The sequence below is a fragment of the Scatophagus argus genome, chromosome 12 (genome assembly GCF_020382885.2).
Source record: "Scatophagus argus isolate fScaArg1 chromosome 12, fScaArg1.pri, whole genome shotgun sequence".
Classification (NCBI taxonomy): Eukaryota; Metazoa; Chordata; class Actinopteri; family Scatophagidae; genus Scatophagus; species Scatophagus argus.
The window spans coordinates 6,245,675-6,268,506 of NC_058504.1; the positions used below are offsets into that span (position 1 = coordinate 6,245,675).

The 22,832-nt window shown below is 40.8% G+C and overlaps 1 protein-coding gene across 1 annotated transcript in view; it reads left to right on the top strand.

Moving 5' to 3' along the window:
• Positions 1-22,832, top strand: part of slit3 (slit homolog 3 (Drosophila)) — a 227,626-nt gene that overhangs the window by 103,300 nt on the left and 101,494 nt on the right. Inside the window, exon 5 of the mRNA XM_046405716.1 lies at positions 19,390-19,461. Coding sequence (XP_046261672.1) covers positions 19,390-19,461 — 72 coding nt within the window. The remainder of the gene's footprint in view (positions 1-19,389; positions 19,462-22,832) is intronic.

Genomic DNA, 22,832 nt, shown 5'->3' on the forward strand with positions numbered 1-22,832 from the left:
ACTGCACAGTTCACTTCCTACAAACTATCAGAAATATTTTACATGCAATGCTGGAAAGAATTTCTGTGTGTTTTGAATTGCAGATTGTGTTTGAAAGCAGCAAGAGTTTGGACAGCTGTTGCATGAAGAGTTATATCTGAGTTAGCTGTGTCGAGTAATGATGACCAAACACACACACACACACACACACACACACACATGCTCAGAATAGGGTGTGATATGTCACAAGGACGTGTGGGTTGCGATGGGATTTCCTCTCTTTGGCACAATAGTTGCACTTGGTAGATGTTTGACTCAAGATAATGGGTTTGTGTGTGTGTATGTGTGTGTGTGTGTGTGTGTGTGCGAGTTCACAGGAAATGGTGTCCTGTTCTACATGTTTCACTCTCACTGATTTGATTGAGGAAGAGAGATAATAATCTTTGGTTTGGCCACCGTTTCCTGAAAATCCCCAAAAGACTTCACACGGGCCCACATGCACACACACACATACACACACTGTTGGAGAGGTTTCTCTTTACTTTTTGAACATTTATATATTGACTGCTGAAAGACATCCATGCATGCTCATGAAGCCGCTTCTGCAATAATCTTATGAACTATAATATGATGTTAACATTCAATCACATTTTTCTCTGTAATTGTAGCCCACATTTTTTCCGATTTATTGATGTCGTACTCTGGCAATGATTACATTGCTTCCCAACCTTATGCGCGCTCACACACATGGACACACACACATACACACACACAGCATGTCACAGCGACAGTGATGCGATACTGTGTGCTTCTAGTAGAACTGAACATGAAGTCCAACAGATTGTTCAGATAGATTTGTTTCATAACTTTTCCATGACGGGACATCAGATCTTGACAATGAAGTGTTGATCTGCAAAACCGTGCCTTGTGCCGTGTTTGTTTTATTGTTGTCATGGTGATGTCGGATAGCCAAAATAAAAAGAGGAGATGATATGAAAAGAATGGCACGAGGAGATGGTCTCGCACACATGCTGCTTATCCTGCTGCAGTGCAGAGTTTTTTTTCTCACTGAGATCACTGTTCACTATCATGTGTGCCTTTCATGTACTTGTCTGTTTGTAATCTACTGTCGTGCATGTATAGCATTGTAGTTTCTACTTAGGTTTTCTGAAAGGACGAATGCTGCTCGTATATGTTAGAAGAAAAATATGCTGGTATGCTGTGATATATCATAATGGAACAAGATGTGTCTTTTGTGCCAGTTAATAGCCAATTGGAATAACACAATAGCTATTCGATCTGCCTGCAGCTGACTGGATGTTGTAGGCTGAACATGTTAAGTTTTTCCTGATAAAGTGGGGAAAGTAATGCATTTTAGGGTTTGCCAGTAGCAGCTGTTGATTTAGAGTCAATACAAAAACTGGGTAGTCAGTGTTAACAGTGATGATGATGATACACTGGTTGACCAGTGATTAAAATTTTTTTGTGAATGTGTATTCTTAAAGCTACCTTCAGCATTCTGCTGTATATTTTTTTAAAAGGACAATATCAGATAACTGCTTTAAGGTCTATATATTATATATGTGCTATTGAAGATGGTGTTATGAAGAAGTAAAGCAAAAGCAGGACTCCAAGAAGCACAAACAAGTTCAACAGGGTATCATTTGGAATTGAGTGTGGTGAGAAGGAACGAAGGTGAGTTGAACTGGAGTGTGGCTGGCAAGTACATGGCCGGTTTGTGGAGGGCAGAGCAGAACAGAGCAGAGCCGTCGGCTGCAGAGTGGACCGCTTAGGTGCTGAGCGGGCCAGGTAGACGGCCATCATAGTAACGGAAAGGGTGAAAAGCAGGATTAGTGAAGGATTCAAACAACACTGGGAGTTCCAGAGCTGCGAGTCGGGATCAGGGCAGCACCACCACACAGACACGGGCGTACAAAAAGTGAAACAAGAGGGGAGAGTAGAGGAGACACAAGGGCAAGGGAAAAAACACCAGAAACACAAGGAGCAACAAGGGACACAACCGTGTCCACAACAGACTGCAGCTCGTATATTGAGGATCACCCCTTACTAGATGGATAGACCAGATTGATAGGGGGAGTTTGAATGAGATAAAGCGTATCACAAAAGAAAATGAGGTAGAGGTAATGGATGGAGAAATAAATGGATGGACAAATGGGAAAAAGGAGAAGACAGCTGCAGGTAGAGTAAAGTAAAGCTGGCATAAGGACAGACAAAAGTGAACATGGTGTGACAGTTTAGAGGGGATATAGTGAAAGGGAAGACTCGAAAAGGGGATGGTAAAAGGTAGATGACAGATGACAGGAGGATAAGACAAGGTGTGGAAGAAGGGATGAAAAAGGAAGGCAGAGGAGTGGAGTCCCCTGCTGAGATCTAATTTCCAGCTGTCTGATAATGCTGCTCTTCTTCGGCCCTAATCTCTACATGGAGGAAATGAAAAACACGCACACACACACACACACACACACACACACACACACAGAAGTACCCTCTTGAGTATCTGTGCAAATACACACAAGTGTGCAAAGAACACACATATAGATTTACAGATGATAGACAGAGACACACATGGAGGCACAAAAACATACAGCTGAATACTAACCCATACAGTAGAAATATAAACATGACAGTATATCTACAGAGGTGTATTCTCTCTACACAACCTCTCTCTCTCTCACACACACACACACACACACACACACACACAGACACACATGTATTCCCTGCTGGGAGCCTATTAGTTTCTCAGTGTCACGGGGGTGAGCGGAGGATAATGATTCACAGATCCCATCAGTGTCCGTCTTTCTTCTTTGTAAAGAGAAGAAAGACGGACACTGCAGATAGACTGACGGACGTAAGGAAAGCGAGAAGAGGCTGAGAGGACACACAACAGGTGTGTGGAGAAAAAAAAGAAAAATGCAGACATCCCCTTTCTTTCTCTGTTTGCCCTCTCAGTGCAAACTCTGCCTTTCATCTGTCCGCTTAATGAGCACATCAGTTTGATTCATGTCTGACAATGATAAATGTGGAGGGTATTTATTGGGGAAATTATGCATTGCTATAGCTGAATTGTTTTCAGTAGGGTCAAGCTAATGAAACATCTAACATAGATGACATAAGGTTTAAATGCAAAGACACAAGATACGTTTATCTCTCGCCCTCTCTGTCATGCTCCAGTTCCGAATTTATACTGCCAGATTAATCTTCATTTCTATCACCCATCCTCAACTCTCCTCTAAACAAAGATCATGCATGTAATTGTGGGTGCATTTAACAGATGTGTGTTATTATTGGAAATTGTGATTTTTCGCTATTCTTCACGAACAGAAATGACAAGGAAAATAGATCTGATAATTTCCTGATTGAAGCAGTAATCCTGTCTCAGAGAGCCAGTGATCTGCAGGTATTGATTATGATGAGCAGGCAAAGTGTGCGATAGTGATCTGAATGCATTGACTGAGCCGAGAAGAAGCACAGAAAAGCATTACAGCACCCTCTACTGCCTGGTCGCTGCAGATAAGGTGCTCTGATAGAGGTGCCCTACCTGCTGAGTGAGGTTTGAGCTCCATCCAGCTTTCTGGATGACGTATTTTGTTTTATCCTAGTCAGTACAAATATTACACAGAAGCAGATATTGTTCTTCTGCAGGAAGAGAAACAGAGATTTTTTTTGGTGTAATTTATTCTAAAAGTGTGCTTTCTGACCCCATCTCTTTCCTCTTCTGCTTTTCCTCAGCTGTAACATTCAAGACTATAATGGCTGTTTGATTGCAGCAGCATGCCTGTGACCTGAGTGTGTAAGGAAAGCTACAGTTGCATTGAAACTGTACATTACCTCAGAAAGACACAAACCACTGCAGAGTTTCAGTGTAATTTGGCGTAATTGGTTAAGCTGCAGTGTAATGTTGCATCTGTGTTTTCTTTTACTCACTTGTGAATCAGATGGCTGAACACAAGACGTTACAACTCGACATTGTGTCTCGATGCTGTTCAGTATCATTTCCCACGTGATGGTTGGCTGTTGCCTAACTTTGATTTATAGGGAGTTAGAACTAATTTTTCTGCACTCTTGAGGATCTTTGTGAAAATGTTTTTTGGAGGAAGCAGTGTCTTTCTTTATAGCCATCAACTGCAAGAGGAAATTTAAGAGTTAGGGTTACATTTAATGTGCTTAGGGTAAAGTGTCTTTAAGGTAGATGGCTGTGAAGAAATGCATCCAATGGGCAGTCTTACAGTAATACAGTAATGCATCAATGCCTTGTGTGCTGTATGTTTTGGATGCCTTAGCTAGTTGTTGTGTGTTGATGCCGTAGCTTGGATACTGTAATTTGCAGAGCTGGGGTCCTGTTTACTATCAAGATAATGGAGTTGCCATGTGGTCCTGGTGTGTTTGTGTTGCTCATAGTAGATTGTTGAGGTTTTGGTACAGTTTCACAGCGTGTCTGGGTTTCAAACCCATGTAGGAGTTTACCGCCATGGCCCAAGGTTCAATTTCCAACTGCACATTGTATTTATAAACTGAAATGATCACAGACACATGAGTCATAAAAATGATTTAAAGTTATATGATATGATACAGTGTGATACAATAAAATCTGACAGTGAGACAGCCGCTCTCCTCATTGCAGAGTGGGCCCACCCAGCCTGAATGAGGTGAGTTTACTTTGTTTTCACTGAGTTTCAGCATCACATCATGGACGTGGAGAGGCTGTGATTTAGCCTCTTGAAATAAAAAATCCCATAGTTTGATTGCGTGTCATTTAAAGATGACTCATATTCTACATTGACAGCAATGACTTTGTTGAAGTCATCATATGCTGCATTACAAGACAGCTGAACAGCATGCTGTCTGACATTAACCATTACTTTAATAATCAGTTAACCTGTATTACTTTCACTATTAGCTTATTGATTGGTATATGATTTCTGTGACCAAAAAAAACCCCAAAAAACAATTGAATGTCTTTTCTGTCTGGCCAATGATCCAAAATCCAACAATATTCAATTTACTGCAATGTAAGAACAAAGAAAGTGGCACATTCTTTGAAGAACCTGAAACTGTCAAATATTTGGCATTTTGGCCAGAATAATTACTTCATCCATTATCACTATACTGGATTTTGGTTTGTTTTGTCTAAATGCTCCATTGTTCTTTCCATGTCAAACTCTGAAAGACAATTTGGAGAAAACTTATCAAAGCACCTTTTGGGATCCACAAACCGGTCTGAACATTTTCAGCATGGGTGGCCCTAGTCGAAAACAAAGTCCTCCAAATCTTGCACATAAAAAGTAAAAATAAAAAATGAATAAAATCATTTAATATGACATATTTTCTGTTGTATCTCCTTGGAGCAATTGCAATGAGGTTGTCAGCCATTTTGTTGAGGTAAAAATCATAAAGTTGTGAAATTAGCCCTGCCTTGTAAAGACGGGTGCAGTCTTATCCTGGAAAACATTAACAGTCTGGGGCAATTACCTCTCACTGGCAGCCTTCTGCAGAGGGTGTGTGCGTGTCTGTGTGGTTGTGTGTGTGTGAGCAGCAACGAGGATGATGTTTCTGTTTGTGATGTTGCACGTACGTCATGTATGGAGTGTTTGCAAACTTTGCTCATATTCATGTGAGTGTGTGTGTTGGAGAGAGGGAGCGTTTTGTACACCATGTGATAGCAATATGTGCTGATTGTGCTCTCCTGGGTGCTGCCCTCCCAATACCCCCACCCGAGGTTATTTCTCTAATACACACACTCACACACACACACATCACACTCCATACTCACCTCTCATCCTCTCCCTGTGCCCTTGACATTTTTTTGCTCTGTTTTCTTGCTTTTCACCCTCTTGATGTGACAATAATCACATTTTCCCGTCTTTCTTTGCCTTGTATGGTGTTCTTTTCTATGTTCTTTCTCCTGTTTTTTTCACTCCCTAACCTGCCTCTTCCACTGTTCTCATCATCCTCATTCCTTCACCTTGGTTTCTCCCACGTCATCTTTCAGTCGGTTGGTTCTGCATTTCTTCATTTATTTCTTTCAGTGCTGTGTTTCTTATTTCCTGCCCTCTAATCTGTCTTAGACCTGTCTGTCCTCCTCCTTTGCCATTTCTTGTTTCTTCTTCTGCTCCTCCTCCTCCTCTTTTCTCTTCTTCTTTGTCCTTCCTGTCCTCCACCCTTTCCTCTATACTCAACCTTCATTCCTGCCATTGCTGTCCTTTTTCTTCTTCGTCTTCTTTCCCTCCTACTCCTCCCTCTATCACCCCTCCCACCCCCCACCTCTTCCATTAGCAGATTAGATTTGGTCCCATAATGCCGCTGGGCACCATGATTTTACTGGCTCTCATTACTCCTAAATCATCTTTTCCTTCTCTCTCTCTCCCCTCTGTTTCTCTCTGTCTCTCTCTCATCTCCAAAATATAATGTGCAAACACACACATGCACATTCTTGCACACACACCTACACACACACGCACCGTATGTGACATGCCAAGGCCTACACGCCATAACACCCCTGAATTAGCTGCAGAGCTGGTGATTTGTGATGCAGTGTGATTGGGTGGGTGGGGAGAATTTGGTTCAATTTCTGTCTGTCTGCATCCATTCTTTATTTCTCTCGACGTGTTCCCTCAGGACATGAATGATTTTCGTATCACAACGTTTGAGGCGGACTACATTTGTTCGCGTGCTGTTATACAAGTTGTTTTGGAGCAGAATTTTCTGGAATGAAGAAATGGTGCAATCCAATTTGTTGAAGGACAGGTCGTTTTGTTTTTGTTTTTTTGTTTTTTTTTGTTTTTGTTTTTTGTCAACTGATTGGGGAGAAAGAGATAGATGTGAAAGAGGAGACAAAAAATGAAAAGGGTCGGTTATATTTATGCATGCATGTGAGCAAGCGAGCTGCCATTAGTTCAGAGTGTTCATCATTCCCGTTGTGTCAGCGTCTTATCGTTTATTATGGCAGCGGGTGAGTTAGCTGTACTTTTACGCTATGTGACAAAACTGCTGATCACCACGTCCGTTTTAATCATGCCACGACAGCTTCAAGCACATTTACAGCATTCATCTACAGGCTGCACAGAATGTACCGTATATTATATGTATATATACCATCACGTATTAATACACAGGATATTAGCATTTGAGGCAGGCTGGCCACAGAATAAAAATAAACTCGATCTTGAAAACTGAACAAATACTGTTTTAAAGGAGATTGCAAAAATGAGGGAAGATGTACATGAACTTGTCCAGGCATGTTTAGCTTTTTATATGTGTATTATTTGTTTCATATTTTCGGTATTGTAATGAAACTCAATTATATCTATCTAGACCTTTTGAGTTCTGATGAAAACTAGGCATAACAATTGCAAAATGATATAATTATTTGGTGAATAGATTGAAAGTAGCAGAATAATTTAGTCTTATGTTCCTCTTGAATGTTTCTATGGGGAAAGTGTATTTACCACATCATTCACCCTGCTGATGACCGTGAATCACTCTTACATACTTTACAATAGCAACCTAATCCCTTTTTTGTAAAAACTTAATTTACTTTTATTCTTTCTCTTTTTTTAACCACTTATGTGACCAGATGAACTAAAAATCCATTTCCTGCACCTGTCCTGGTTTCTTCAAACCACAGAGAAGGCCTGCTGGAAAGGAACAATAGCACAGAATCTGGGTCCACTCAATCTAATCTCTGAGCCTTAATGGGCACTGCTGCTTTTCAGACACACCCTGCAACACACACACACACACACACACACACACAAGCAGAAAACCATGAACACACATACATGGAAGTTGATGTGGTTGCAGGCATGATAACACGAACTGGGCAAGTACTGGACAATCTCACTCCCACCTGCACTACATGCACTAGATGTAAATACCACTCATGTAAATAATGCACATTTTCACTTTTTTTAAAGTTAATTTTAATTTTATTATTTTTTTCTTTAAATTAAAATTTTTTTATTTACCTATTTTTTGGTAGCAGGGACACAAGGAATTTCACTGCACATTGTACCGTGTATGATTGTGTATGTGACACATAAATCTATCTTGTATCTTGTACACAAACATTCTTAATGTCTTACAGATAGATGCTGACAGCCTCAGCATGGATGTGGATTCAGTTGAGGGCATACACACAAACATTTATAAACACACACTCACATAGATCCCTCTCTTCCAGTTAGCCCTGACATTAGCCACTTGCTGTTTCTAACTGCATCATGGGGGCTTACTAAAGAGATTAGGGCCTAGAGACAACATAGCAACCACACACACACACACACACACACACACACACACACACACACACACACACACACAAAAGTGTGTGTTTTCTCCCTGGTTGTCTCTTTTATTCCTTTCAACTTCTCCATCTCCCCAATTTCTACCTTACTCTCTCTCTCTCTCTCTCTCTCACACACACACACACACACACACACACACACACACACACACACACACACACACACACACACACACACACACACACACACACACACACACACACACACACCCAGACAGGCCCTCAGGCTAAGAAGACAGCAGCCAGTAGCCATTGTGGAAGACAGTCTGTCAGAGGAATTAGCCTACCACTGTATGGGAAGGGAGGATGACAGTCTTCTCTGTTAGCCATCACAGCCACTTTATTTCACCCAGCACACTCAGACAGATACAACCATTGTAAAAAGCTTTTTTCTCTCCGTGCATTCGCTTCTGCTGTGTTGTGACACAGCAGAAGAAAGTCCTTATTTAAAGTGCTTTTCAGACTTGTGAGGGTGATATGAGGAGCTTGGCAGTAAGCGGGTTTAAAATTTCTCACTGCTATTAAATGTGGAGGATGGGATTACATATGGTAAAGAATCTGTTCTGGATTAAAAACTACATCAGCTGAACTATACTTGAAATTTTACTAATTGTAAGACTATGATGTCATTTATTTCCCCAACTGTTTCCTTTAACATACTACATAAATTTGCAGCATCCTTGACTGAGTTACACCTGCACTTTGGTCACATGTGGTTCTGCGTCTTTACTTGCATGTGAGCAATCGAGCTGCCATTAGTTCAGAGTGTTCATCATTCGAAGCGTCTTATCGTTTATTATGGCAGCGGGTGAGTTAGCTGTACTTTTACGCTATGTGACAAAACTGCTGATCACCACGTCCGTTTTAATCATGCCACGACAGCTTCAAGCACATTTACAACATTCATCTACAGGCTGCACAGAATGTACCGTATATTATATGTATATATACCATCACGTATTAATACACAGGATATTAGCATTTGAGGCAGGCTGGCCACAGAATTAAAATAAACTCTATCTTGAAAACTGAACAAATACTGTTTTAAAGCAGATTGCAAAAATGAGGGAAGATTTCACAAGATTTTTCACACCTGCACTTTGGTCACATGTGGTTCTGCGTCTTTGAAGTTCAGCGGGTTGTTATTTTGTTTTGATGGTTGCCAGACTGCTTTAATAGCTAAACAATGTTGCCAATTGGTATTTAATATGGCCCACCTTTGTGGGGTTTTAGTTCTTTCATAGTTAACCCTTAGCAGGCCAGTTGACGTAATATGTATCAAAAACTATTATTTTCACACACTCAAGGATAAATATCAGTTCATCCGTGTAGAAAGCATATAAAAAGCATTCCTTATATTTCATATGTTGTCTCATCAAATCATCAAGTTTTAAAATTACTTTTTGCCTCAAAACTAATTTAGTTGATCGTCTTCTTTCATGTTTTCAGCAGAAACAGAAACTAATAAGAGAGCGAAAAGCCGTGCACAAAAGCCAAGCATTCAAACAGATAAATTCTCATGCTAGAGCAGCATTATAGTGCTAACTGTAGCACAAATAATACTAAACAATAATCAGATGTTCAGTATCTGGTAATTTTCAGATCAGCTTTCAGCATTCTTATCTTACATCATGAAATTCTGGTGACGCAAGAAACTTCCGAAGCCTCGAAGCGAAGCCTTGACTCCCTAACGTCTCGCTGAGCCCTCATCTCACCCTCAGTTGTATTCTTTTCTCTGCATCATGAAAGGACATTGGCATGACTATGTGTGACAACGGCCATTTGTCACACATAGAGCCAACAAAGCCTTGTGTTATTTTTTTTTCTCTTCAAACACCACACATACACTCATACACACCTACACATACACATGCTCTCAAACACTGACGTCGTCGAGACACCTGCGCTGTTCTGTCTTTTTTTTTTTTTTTTTGCTAAAAGTTAATTGGTCCTCCGGCAAAAATGGCCTGCAGTAACCTTGACAACGCTGACCTGCTGAGAGATGGAGCAGAACTCAGAGTGATGCCATATATATATATGTACACACACACACGTACGCAGATTCACACATACACTTTATCTCAAAGACACACGCTGTACAAAGCGGAGTAGTGAACATTCAGAATGGAGCTTTTAATATGGACTCACATTGGACACATAAATACAGTTGTGCATATTCACTCCTCCTCTGCGGCAAACACACACGCACACACACACACACACACACACCTCCAGCAGTCCTCTTCTTCTGTCCAATCTGCTAATTTGCAGTGTATTATTTATGGGTGCTGAGGTGCTCCCCAGTTGCTTATAAATGCAAAACACCACAGTCAGCTTCTTTATGCACACCTTCTTTTCTATCCTTCTCTCCACCTCCATTAGCCCTTTTATCCTTCTATCCCTTATCCTCTAAACTTACTTTTTTCTTTATTTTTTCTCTTTTCCCTGCACCAAGTGTCCTTCATTCCCACCTTCTTCACTCCCTTCAGTGTTCCATTCTTCCTTGCATCTCTTTTACGTCTTTCTTTCTTTCTTTCTTTCTTTCTGTCACCAGTTTTCTCTCCCTCACCTGCCAGATTCATGCTGTCTGTAAACTCCCTTCTATTCTTCTTCTTATGCCTATCTCCTCCTTTTAGTCTATTTAAAAACTCTTCTTCAAAACACGTCCATTTCTCCTGCCGTGACGATAATTCAGAAATTCAGCAAAGAACAAAGGTTGTTGGGGTCATCCTCACTCTAATGGCAAACTCTTTGTTTCAACCATTTATGATTATGCTTCACCATCTACATCAAAAGCTCACCTAGCCATTTACCACATGCAGCAAAAGAGTTTAATCTTTTAGCCAATATTTATTTTTGCCACCACAGTGCTCTTCTCTGTCCTTACCTATTTTTAACTTTGTTTTCCTTCAGTCAATGCTGAAGTCACTATTAATACAGTCTGCATTAGCAATATGCATCTTGGCCAAACAGATGAGTGCTGAACCTCTAAAACTCACTCAAACTCACTCAGTCTCACTGTTCATGCACTTCATACATTTCCACAAATAAGCTTGTTCGACCATAACGTTGAAGTAGAAAACACTGACAACAGGGAGCATTACATAAATGACAAACGTTCACCGTTTGGTCCGTATAAACTTGTGTTTCTCTGATTATTTGAAGCATTTCAGGTTTGACCAAAGCAAGTTAACAGTCGTTTAAAAGCTCAGTCAAATGTTTTTAATTGTAGTTTAACACTTGATATAACTCGCAGATTAGAATTGGCATCTCAACTCAGAGGTTTAGACAACTGTCTGTGCATTAAGCTGCTCTCCAATAGCCTTATGTTGGAACAATTTTCCGAAGAACAAATCCATTTAGTCAAGGAGCTTTGACCGTTCTCAAAATGAAAATATCCTCCCTAAATCCTCCATCGGACATAATGAGGTACACATGCACAGTACCAGTCAGCCACTCATGAGAAAATGGCAAGTATGAAGCACAAGCAAAGCAGGGAAAGATTAAACATGACAGTTAACTTTTGTCTTGAGCAATTTGTATGGGGACAAGTAAAAATCATCTGCTTGTTTTTCACCTTCTCACCTGACAGGGCAAGGAAAAAAAAGAAAATCTTTGTTGTTCTTGTCAGGTTTGAAAAAGGCAAAGAAATCAGCTGATATGTAGCTGACTTTGCTCCTTCTTTTTGTGTTTTAATTTTAAGTGACGGATTAAAATGTCCTCTTTGGCTTTCAGAATGTAGCAGATCACCTAAGAGAAAACACCTGATTTCTGACCAAACAGCTGTTGTCATGTATTTTGCACTGTGTGTTACTATAGAATATACTGATCTCACTACTGGTGAAGCACAAAACAAAGAACTATCTTTCATATGTCGAACACCTGTCTCTGTTCAATATGTCCACCCATCCCTCCATGTATAGCCCTATAGGGTGTTTCAGTCTTTCCTCGCCTACCTGTTAATCACCCCTCCCACCACTTGTGTCTCCTCTCTGTGTCTCCTCTCTGTGTCCATTCTAATGTCGTCTCTTGATCCTTTGCTGCTGAAGTTTTATTAGCTCCATAAATGTCTCTAAGAGCCTGCAATATCACTTAGCTAAAGCACTAGAAGAAAAGGAAGAACTAACAAGAGAAAAAAAATGAAAAGAGAGGCAGAGTTGTAATATCGCTTAGTCCCGAGGATGACAATTCAAATAAGAAAATGTATTACAACAAAATGGCGTCTGGGACATTAAAGTGAATTAGCCAGTTACAAATGACCATGTGTGCCGCCCGCTGCCTTAACCTCTCCAACTATCTTTTTTTTTTCCCTGATGGTAACTCATCTAAATTTGTTGGACGTCTTTTGGGCGTGGGGCCAGAAAAGCTTTTATATCCATAAAGGCCTATGGATCACAGAGAATTGCATTAAGCTGTCCAATTTAATTACAGTATCGACAAAACATAATAGATACTTACAGCCTTACGGAGAGCGATGGGTAGAGGAGGGGACAGAGAGGGGAAGAGAGGCGGTGGAGAGAGAGAGAGAGAGAAAAGTGCAGACAATGTTCATTTGTAATGCTGATGCAGTGTATGTTTCCAGGAGGAGTTTGAGGAATCTGCACGTGCGTGTGTGCGTGTGCTTATGTAGGTGTGTGTAAGTGCGTCTCTAACAAATGATTTGCAAGGACCCATGAGAGCTTTTGAGAACGCTTAGTTTGATTTAGATGTTACGGCTCCCTGTTGGCCCTCATTGCTGTTTGACTCGCAAACACAAACAAATGTGCACCCAAGCACACACGTATACAGAACGCAAAATGCCACTCTTAAACACACACCTGTACAGACACAAACACACACACCCTTATTCAGATCAGTGTAATGGAGCGATTTAGGAGAGTGGCTGTTCTGTCCTGTCCCATCCCAGTCAGTCTGGGCTGTCATCTTCCCATCTACCATGATCAATAAAGGGGGGCAGTATTTTTATTCATAAAGCACCCACTTAATTAAATCACAGGAAGTGGTGCGTGGGGGTGGGGGTTGAATAGGGGAGGTGGAGGTTGCAAGACGATGCAAGTGCACAGAGTCAGATGACTGATGAGGGATTAGAAAGACTGGAGGGAGAAAACGGGGGGCAAAACAGTCTGAAACATGGAAGAAGACCATTCTGTGTGACCGCCATTAGACTGTAGTACAAACGTACTTCTTTGGATCAACATTTTCCAGTTGCCTAAAAATGACATTTATGTGTGTGTATGTATATGCAGTTATATATGCAGCTTGGAAGAAATGCTAAAAACAAGACCTTGTACACTTGGCAAAAGAGAATAAAAAAAGTGATGTTAGAATGCGCTGGAGTCCATAAACCATCGTTGGTTATGAGCTGAAAACTAAAAAAATGGAAATTTAAACTGGAAAATGTCCTCGATGCACTGCAGTCCTACTGTGTGCAAGGCATTGCCAGCATGCTGGATAATATATCCCCCAGTTTGTTGGCACAAGTCAGAATCACTCAAGTAGAGTGGCTCTGTAGCCAAGCCTTGACAACCATGGTGGGAAGGCTCCATGTTTGAATGCATAGTGCTTTGCCTGAGCTATACAGCTGCAACACTGCCAAAATGCAGCACTTATGGTCAGTTCATTTTACTGGGATTCATGAAGGATATTGCTATAAGTTCCTTTTCAACTTCCACAATAAAATAACAGTTAGAGCATCGTATACAAAGGCTGAATCTGCGTTATCTCCACTCAGATACTAAACCTCAGAAGGAGACCTCCCTGTTTGCTGTCCATCCATTCATTAGATCATATGAATACAATCCTGCACTCACTGTGCAGTTACGTGTTGTTTTCATTGTTTTTTTTGTTTGTTTGTTTTTTTTTTCAATTCATGCAATGTGAAAAAAAGTGACGCAAAAGTTTGAATAGGAATCTTCACCACTTAAAGTCATGACATGAATTGAAGGAGTTATTCTGCTTTTACAGCAGCCATACATTTAAACAATCTACTATCCCGGGCATTAAAACCCTTACATATATTCATTGTGACTTAAAGGCAGTACTTAGCAGTAAGTTAAAATGGTATAAAGAACACTTAAATCGTTCCAAAGGTTAGAGATACCACAGGATATTTAATCACTTCCACAGTACAGGCGGTGAGCACTGTAATACCTGCTGCATGACTTTGGTCTTACCCTACAGTAGAGTGCCTTAAAAAACAAGGGGAATATGAGCTAGCCAGCAGTCGATATTTATTACTCTCTTTATGGAACAATATTAAATGCAGTTACAGCCCCCAAGGGACAGAGAAAGAGGCAGACAGAGAAAGAGATAGTGGGAGGGGTGGAAAAAGAAAGTGAGAGAAGAGGAAGGGTGACAGGAAGACGAGTGCAGGCTAGCCATTGAAGGTCTCTCAGGTTTCAAAAAAGAAACTGTGCCACCTCCAGTCTTCCTCGTCCATCCCTTTCTTCCTCTCCTTTCAGTTTTCCTACTCCTCCTCTCAGCTCTCTTTTTCATCTCTCCACTGGAGTCCAGCCAAGGGTCATCTCTCCTTCTTTCTTTTATTACAGTCACTTTTCTTTTAATAAAAGACACTCAGAGAAACACGCATGAAGGCGAATACTGCACATTGCTGCCCATCCGCTCTCACTCGCCTGCTGTTTCTCTCACACAGATACACACATATTCTACCTGACATATGGATACACACCTTCGCTGCCCTCCTTGTCATCTCTGTCTAACTGAGACCTCCTGTGATGCCATCTGACACAAAGCCATATGAAATCAAACAGGCCTGTTTCCACTCCTCTACCCGCAGGTTAATGGTTCAGAGTGGCCCTGGCTCATATCTGGACAAGCCTGAGGGTGGACCCATCTAATATCTGGTGTCTACTGTTTCACAAAAAAAAAGTGTAGGGTGAGATAGCCTGGGAGAAAAGTTAATTTAGACTGTGTGTGATTGAAAGAGAAAAAAATAAATAAATAAATGTGTGCGCACATGTTTCTGTTCTTATATTTGCATGTGTGCCACTGGGCGTATGTGGGTGCAAATATGTGTGTATGTTAAGGGTTAACACCAGTGTGTATGGAGGCACAGTGCTGCCTGTTCAGCATTGTGTGTGTGTGTGTGTGTGTGTTTCTGTTTGTGCGTTATGTGTGTGTTAAAGGGTTAACAGTAATATCCGAAGTGGCAAAGGGTGATCTGGCGAGTGTTATTATTCTCCTCACATGAATAATGGAACTTAATATGGAGGAGGTGATAGCTGGGAGCACACACACATAAACACACCCTCGCACACCAACACCACCACTGCCCCAACCCAAGGAGGATCTTGCTGTCATCCTCAATCCTTCCAGACTTCTAGGGGCCACAGAAAGTCCCCATGCTCAGAGAGGAGAGGCCTTGGCTGGGAAACTCTAACCAGGGGTGGGGGGTCTTTGTGGTGAAAGGGGAAGGTCTGGAAGACATTTGGTCAAAATTCAATCAATTATACAGTACTTAGGAAGCCATGGCAAACATGGAATGGATAATGGATGACTGTTTTTTCTTCTTTTTCTGCTGCTGTGTTTTGTTCTGTCCCTCTTTTCCTAATACTTTCTCATCTTCATTTTCTCCCTGCCCTCATGGGTACTAAACTTTTGTATTGTTTGTCTTGTCTTCATCCGATTATTCAGATTCCCCAGTTTTTGAATAGACTTGCAGTTGTTTTCATAATCAGTATCACTATAATTTACGGAATTTGTCATCCTAATAGAACTGATGTATAATTCAAACAGCCATCCGTCTCTTTAATAGAATTTTTTAGAGATTAATTGCCATCTCCCTCAAACACTGCAGCAGCAGAGGAGGACCAAATATGGCTAAATTCAGTAATTGAAATATGGGAGCAGACTGCCTAGGACTGGTGCACAAACCATCCTGATACTCAAATGAGCTTTGTCTCTGTTTGTACATGTGTGTTTTTGTGTTTGTGTGGTTAGTCTATCAGTGAGTGTCCTTTTCAGGGATCACAGGCCAATCTTCTGTTGGCAATAGCCTTCGCTCTGCTCAGACGTCAGCAGATGTGAGTCACAGAGAGATGAGAGGTGCTCACTTGAAGACATCGCTCTGGATGCTGAAGGTTTTCAAACATTAGGAATGCAAAAAAACATAAATAAATAAGTTTTATATCCACTGATTCACTCAAAGCACTTTGCAACATGGGCCAGCATTCACAGTTGGCAGACGATGCTGTGCAAGGTGCCACCTGCTCATTAGCAGCGATAACCACTCGCACAAACGCATTAATGAAAAAGCTGTTGGGATCAACTTGGGTTTTAGTGTCTTACCCCACACTTTAGCATTTATTTTTTTCCAACCTTTCAATTAGTGGACGACCTGCTCAATCTCCCAAGCCACAGAAACTCCCATTTCCTCCTTGATTTTTTCAAATGTATTTTTTAATTGATTCGTTAATTGAATCTATTTTTTTTTCTTTGCTTTGAGAACCAAAAGTCCCCCCAGTTCCATTACAATGTAGATGATTCAGATAACTCTACAGCTGTCGTCTAGATGAATAAATAGCAAAATGGCAAATATTTGTGGTGAACTGTCCCTTTAAGCATTTAATTTTTTTCGCATTTCTGTGACATCTTTCAAGCTGAGAAGATTTTTATGCTTTTGTACATAGAAATCTTGACTAGTGCGGCTTTAAACACTTACTACAAGCACATTTGTAAGACTGTTGCATACGATATCTTGATATAGTAATAATAAACAAATTTTAGGACTAGCAAACCCCCCTCCTCCCCTGAATCCTGCTATGCTCATTAAAATCACACATTTAATTTCCAGTAAAATGTCTGTCTGTTTTTACTTTACACCTTCCCAAATGTCACCCAAACAGTAACAGCGCTGGACACAGCTTGAACATAAAAACATTTCCATAACCCTTAAACCCGTTGCCCAAATGGACCACCGGTAACCAGGCGTATGGTGAAAACTTCATTGAAGGCCTTGTGACTTATGAGTTTTATTATGGCGGCCTAAACTGAGGACTCCTGGAGCTGGTGTCAGTGACTCTGCTGGAGTCATAAAGGCCGACGGAGAGACATAATGGCTTTTATTTGACTTGGATGGCTTTCCCTCCGTTAGAAGAAATAACAAATAACTATCACGGTGGGTAAACAAAACAATTAAAGATTTATTATCCATGGAACCCCTCAGAAATATGACTTTTTAATGTTTTTCTTTATCTTGTTCTCATTCTCCTACTTTTTCTTGTTTCTTTTTGTTACCATTCTTCACTCTGTCAGCAGCCCACAGAGATGGTATAAAATGCAAATCATGCAGTAAACAAGATAGATTTATGTATGTTGTTAGATAGTTAGATAGGGAGGGAGAAAATGATAGATAATAGAGAACGATACAAAAAAGGTGAATGCGAGATAGAGAGCAGGAGTGATAGCAGCTTTACTCTTTATCTGTTTCTTATTTGTTCAGTCAACGTCAGCGGAAGACAAAAGGAAGAAAACCCTTCACAAAAATCCCATGCCTTCCCCAAAAAGTGTCAAAACCTTCAAAACAGGACGTGTAAACATGAGGAATATTTTCCGGCTGTGCTGCACATTAAAATATCATAATGCCATTCCTGTCTGTCAAATGTTTGCCTTTTTGTGCTCCTTCGTTACCACAAGCGCTGAGCAAAATTGCACATAAAAGCACATATTTTCTTTGCCTAAGGAGTATACAATGCCAGGCACATACTTTTCCCATCAAGGCGCGGGGAGAGAAAAAGGGGGAACGCTCATCTCTTGTCAAACAACAGGAATGAGCCAGAAAACACAGGGCTAAAAGGGAAACATCCAAAATGATGAAACCTTGTTAGTATGAGGAAATTAATTTTCTGTTTTCCAAGCACAGCTCACTAATTAACATTCACAACCCTAATGAAAGTTGATTGGCTCTGGAATAATGCACAACCAATTTTCCTCTTCTGTACGAGAATGTGTTGGTGAGGCTAAATTAGCCTGAGTAAGCATATACGCTATGTGTGTGAGGGCTTATTAATGTGTGACTGCATGTGTCACTATGTTTGCTTCAGTGTGTGTGTGTGAGAGAGAGAGAGAGAGATTTCTATCTGTGAAAACCAATAAGAGGCAGTGACTCTTACTTACGTGACGAGAAAATATTTTGAATGTGATTGGTACATAATTGTCATTCTTCACAGAGTGGCTGGCTGATTTCCATGCTGTTTACCTGTGCGTGCATGTGTGTGTGCATGCGTGCGTGTGTGTGTGTGTCAAGGTCAAATAGAAAAGTCCAGGCAAAAGTCTGTTGCTCTGTGTGTGTGCTGATTGCCTTAACATGCGTAGTCATGAGTGTGCGTGTCGCTGATTGGCTGTGCTTGCACATGTGCGTTCAGTATGTGCATGTGTATCCAGCTCTGGCCTGACAGACAGGAATATAGGGTCATTAGCTTGCCTGACATTTCATACCTCTCTTTCTCTCTCTCTAATTACATTGAGATTTCTGAACCCGGTTAGCTTGCCAGACCTTCTTCCCAACAAACAACACTAATAGAGTTAAGGCCAGTCTGTTGTGTCATGTCAAAAATCATTTGGCTCATATCAGTATTCATTACAGAGGAAGAAAAAAAAACCCTTGTTCTGTGTGTGAGTGTGTGTTAAAGAGATAGAGGGTGAAAAAACATTTGGCAGTAGCATTAAAATGTGTGTGTATTGTTGGGTTTCTCAGAATAATGCCGATCGCTTCGCTTTTCTGCCTTAGCAACACTGAGCTGTCAGAGGGCTTTACATTAAAAACATGCAAAACACACACATTCATCATCACATTAACACACACACTTCAAGGCAGTAGATGGACTCTTGCCAGAAGTATTGCTCTTGGTTCCTTTTGTCTTTGAAGCTCTTTGGACCAAATTGTCCCACTGATCAGAAATGTCATCCCCCGACACACACTCACTCTTCATCTCTTTCTCTTTCTATGCCTTTGTACTGTAATTGGCTATGTGCATGTGTGTGTGTGTAGATAAAATGTTTGTGGTTTTTTGACTCCATATGTATTTGAGTGCTCGGACACTAACATCTCTCTGTCTCTTTCCCAGGGACCTCAGCGAGAATCAGATTCAGGCGGTACCGAGGAAAGCCTTCAGAGGGATCACAGGTGTCAAGAACCTGTAAGCACAATTTCTACCTGGCTTTCCTCTATCTTCCTTCCTCCCACTTCACCCATCGTGCTTTCAGACACCTTTGTCTTTTCCTCACTCGGTGCCTTGTTATTGAGCTCAATTTTTATTCTTAACTTACACAAATGTTTATCTAAATCTCCAAGTGCTGCAGTCCATTTTAATGTTTCCCTTCCCGGTTAGTACAGCCTCATTCTGTTTAAACTCTCATCCAACGACTTTATTTTAACTTCTGGTAGAAATAGCTAGCAGTCGGGGAAGTGCAGTTTTCAGACATACCAAATAAATGTTGTGGAAATGTGTATAATATTGAATATTTCCATTTAATGACATGGTGCTGCTCCTCACACCTTCTTCTCTACTCTTCTTTCTACTGCCACTTTTGGCATCCTGCTTTCTCTTCCTCTCCTCTTCCTGTACAGAAAAGTTTTGTCCTCACACCACGTGCTCGATAACCCCCTGTCATTTATTCATGACGTCCTAATCACCAATGGTGTGATCAATACACAGCCTAATCAATGCTTTTCATCAATGATGGCTGATTGATCCTGATGCTGCATAGGAAACAACTAGGCAGACTCTTGGGGGTAATCAATGTCCTCAATGTGAGAGAGTTCAATATAGGGTAAAAAAAAACAACAATAGAACAGAATAGAATAGAATCGGTTTTCAAACCAGTGTTATCGTGTAGGTTTGTAACAGGATGGGGCAGTAAAGCTGGAATGATGCTGAAAATGCTGAAAAAAGCAGATTCCCTCAACGAATATTCGCTGTGTAAAATTACCTTTTGCTGTTGTGTTTTATCAGCCGTGACTGACATGAAAGAGGAGAGGAGAATGAGATAGAAAAAGAGAACAGGGCATAATAACTACAAGATGTAAGACGAGATCTTAAACCAGGGGGCTGATTGTGGTCTTGATGTTCAGACTGTCAGTAGTAGTGATTTTGCTGCAGTGTGAACAAAAACGATGATAAGTTGGAGATAAGTTAGATAAGTTTTTAACATAAACTGTCATGTTAAGAGTTTATGTTTATTGTGTTTGAAGACATAAAAGAAGACTTAAAAAATTCACAAAAATGGACTTTACCTTGCAATCACTCATGCAAAGGTGGGTCATATTTGATTGCATGTCAGCTGTATCCGTCAGAGTTATCCTCCGAACGGGCGAAAATAAATCATCATTTATTTCGTTCCAGTATGCCAATGAAGAACATGTCATATGAATGAAAGCTCCACACCAGGCAAAAATATGACTCATAGTCACCTTTTTTTTCCGCCACTGTTTACACAGCAGAGCGAAAAAGTTTCCCAGGTGACACTGTTGCATTTCCAGGTAGCTAAAACTATTTCTTTTAAGTGGATGAAGATTTTAGTCATTGGACCTCCTGTGTTTACAGAAGACCATTGGAGAAATGCTTATTTTAACTTGAAACTGCTTTTATTTAGTGTTTTAAAGGGTTTTAATTGCTGTCTCTATTTGTTTTGGAGAGGGGGAGGCATCTGTGGATAATTTGGCTCTTGGTAAAAGACGACGTAAAACGTATCGCTATCAGTGTGCCAGCGCAGCAGAGTCACCACAGTGTCCAGGCTGAAAACCTCTTGTGTATACTGTGAAATACACAGAATTATCTGGCGGTGACTGGCTTAATCAGCATTGTGTGAACTCAAATGTTCACTTGAACCTGAAATTCCCACAGCAGGTTTAAATGTGCAGTTTCTTAACTCCTTGGCAATCTGCTGACTTCTGGGCAATCCTGTCATTATCACTAAATGAACCTTGTGTTTCCTGTACAAAAAATATATTAAGCTGAATCTTTATATAGCAAATGAGTGATGCTAATGGACTTCTAGCCTTGGTAGTCATGTTTGAAACTACACTATATAGACAAAAATATTGGGACGGGGCTGTTTTTCAGGGGTTGGGCTCAGTCCCTTTTTTCCAGTGAAGGGAAATCTTAATGCTTCAGCATACCAAGACATTTTGGACAATGCTATGCTTCCAACTTTGTGCCAACAGTTTGTTGAAGGCCCTTTTCTATTCCAGCAGGACTGTGCCCCAGTGCACAAAGCAAAGCTCCATAAAGACATGGTTGGATGAGTTTGGTGTGGAAGAACCTGACTGGCCTTCACAGAGCCCTGACCTCAACCCCATCCAACATCGTTGGGGTGAACTGGAACTGAGATTGTGAGCCAGGTCTTTTGGTCCAACATCAGTGTGTGACCTCACAAATGCTCTACTGCACGAATGGGCAAAAATTCCCACAGAAACCTTCCAAAATCCTGTGGAAAGCCTTCACAGAAGAGTGGAAGCTGTTGTAGCTGCAAAGCTGCAGATGTATTTATAATAAAATATGATTATAGTGCCTGTTGGTGTAATAGTCAGGGGTCCCAGTACTTTTGTCCATATAGCGTGTGTTGTAGTCATCCTTCCTCAGGGGTGGTACTGACCTCAGATACCGTAGATTCTTGTTGACAGAGAACTTACTAAGAATTCTGGGCTCAGATTTGGGTTGGTGCAGCCATCACAATATTTCACCCCAGTAGCAAAGACACTGTTTAGCTAAGCTTAGTGAGCACTCACAAGAACAATTACATCAACTGCTTGATTTTATTTCCAGTACATCCATATAATCAGCCAAATACATCACATTAAAATGTGAATTTCTGTGTCCTTGAACTGTTAAGATCTATTTGTTTCCAGCACTTTTTCACTGGACTATCTGTGAATTGATTAATTTGCACCTTGCTACAGATCAGTAACTCACAGTTAGCAGACAGGCAAATGTGGTCTTCTGCTTATTTTCCTCTCCCAAGTGTGATGTAAGTTCAATATGGCCGCCAAAGTCCACAGGAGATTATTACTCTTAAGCTAAATGGACCTGAAAGTTCCTGTGCTGTGCTGGGTTTTGTGTGTGTGTGTGTGTGTGTGTGTGTTTTCCTGTGTGCATGTAAGCAAGTGAGTGTGAGTTCTCATGGCTGGGCTCCAAACGTTTGAGTTCAGGTTGGCCTCTGATCATCTAATCCACTCTCCCTTCTCACATCGGACACAATCCAAACTAAACGCTACACACCACCTGACCCCTTTCACCTTAGATTCACTCAAGTATTTCCCAACCATTTCAAGTTCAGTGCCAGAAAACAACCAACTGCAAAGAAAATCCCAGAGCATTGCATGTCCATGTGAATGTCATGGAAAAGTTTTCTGAGCATCTGAGCTTTTTTTTTTTGGCATTTCACTGTGTTACATTCATACATTAAAACATGTCTGCACAGTAGCTCCAGTGTAGGGCAGATGAAATTCAGTGTAAGTTTCCAGACTTTACAGATCGCACATTTTCACTGTAAAGTGCTGCACCCTTCG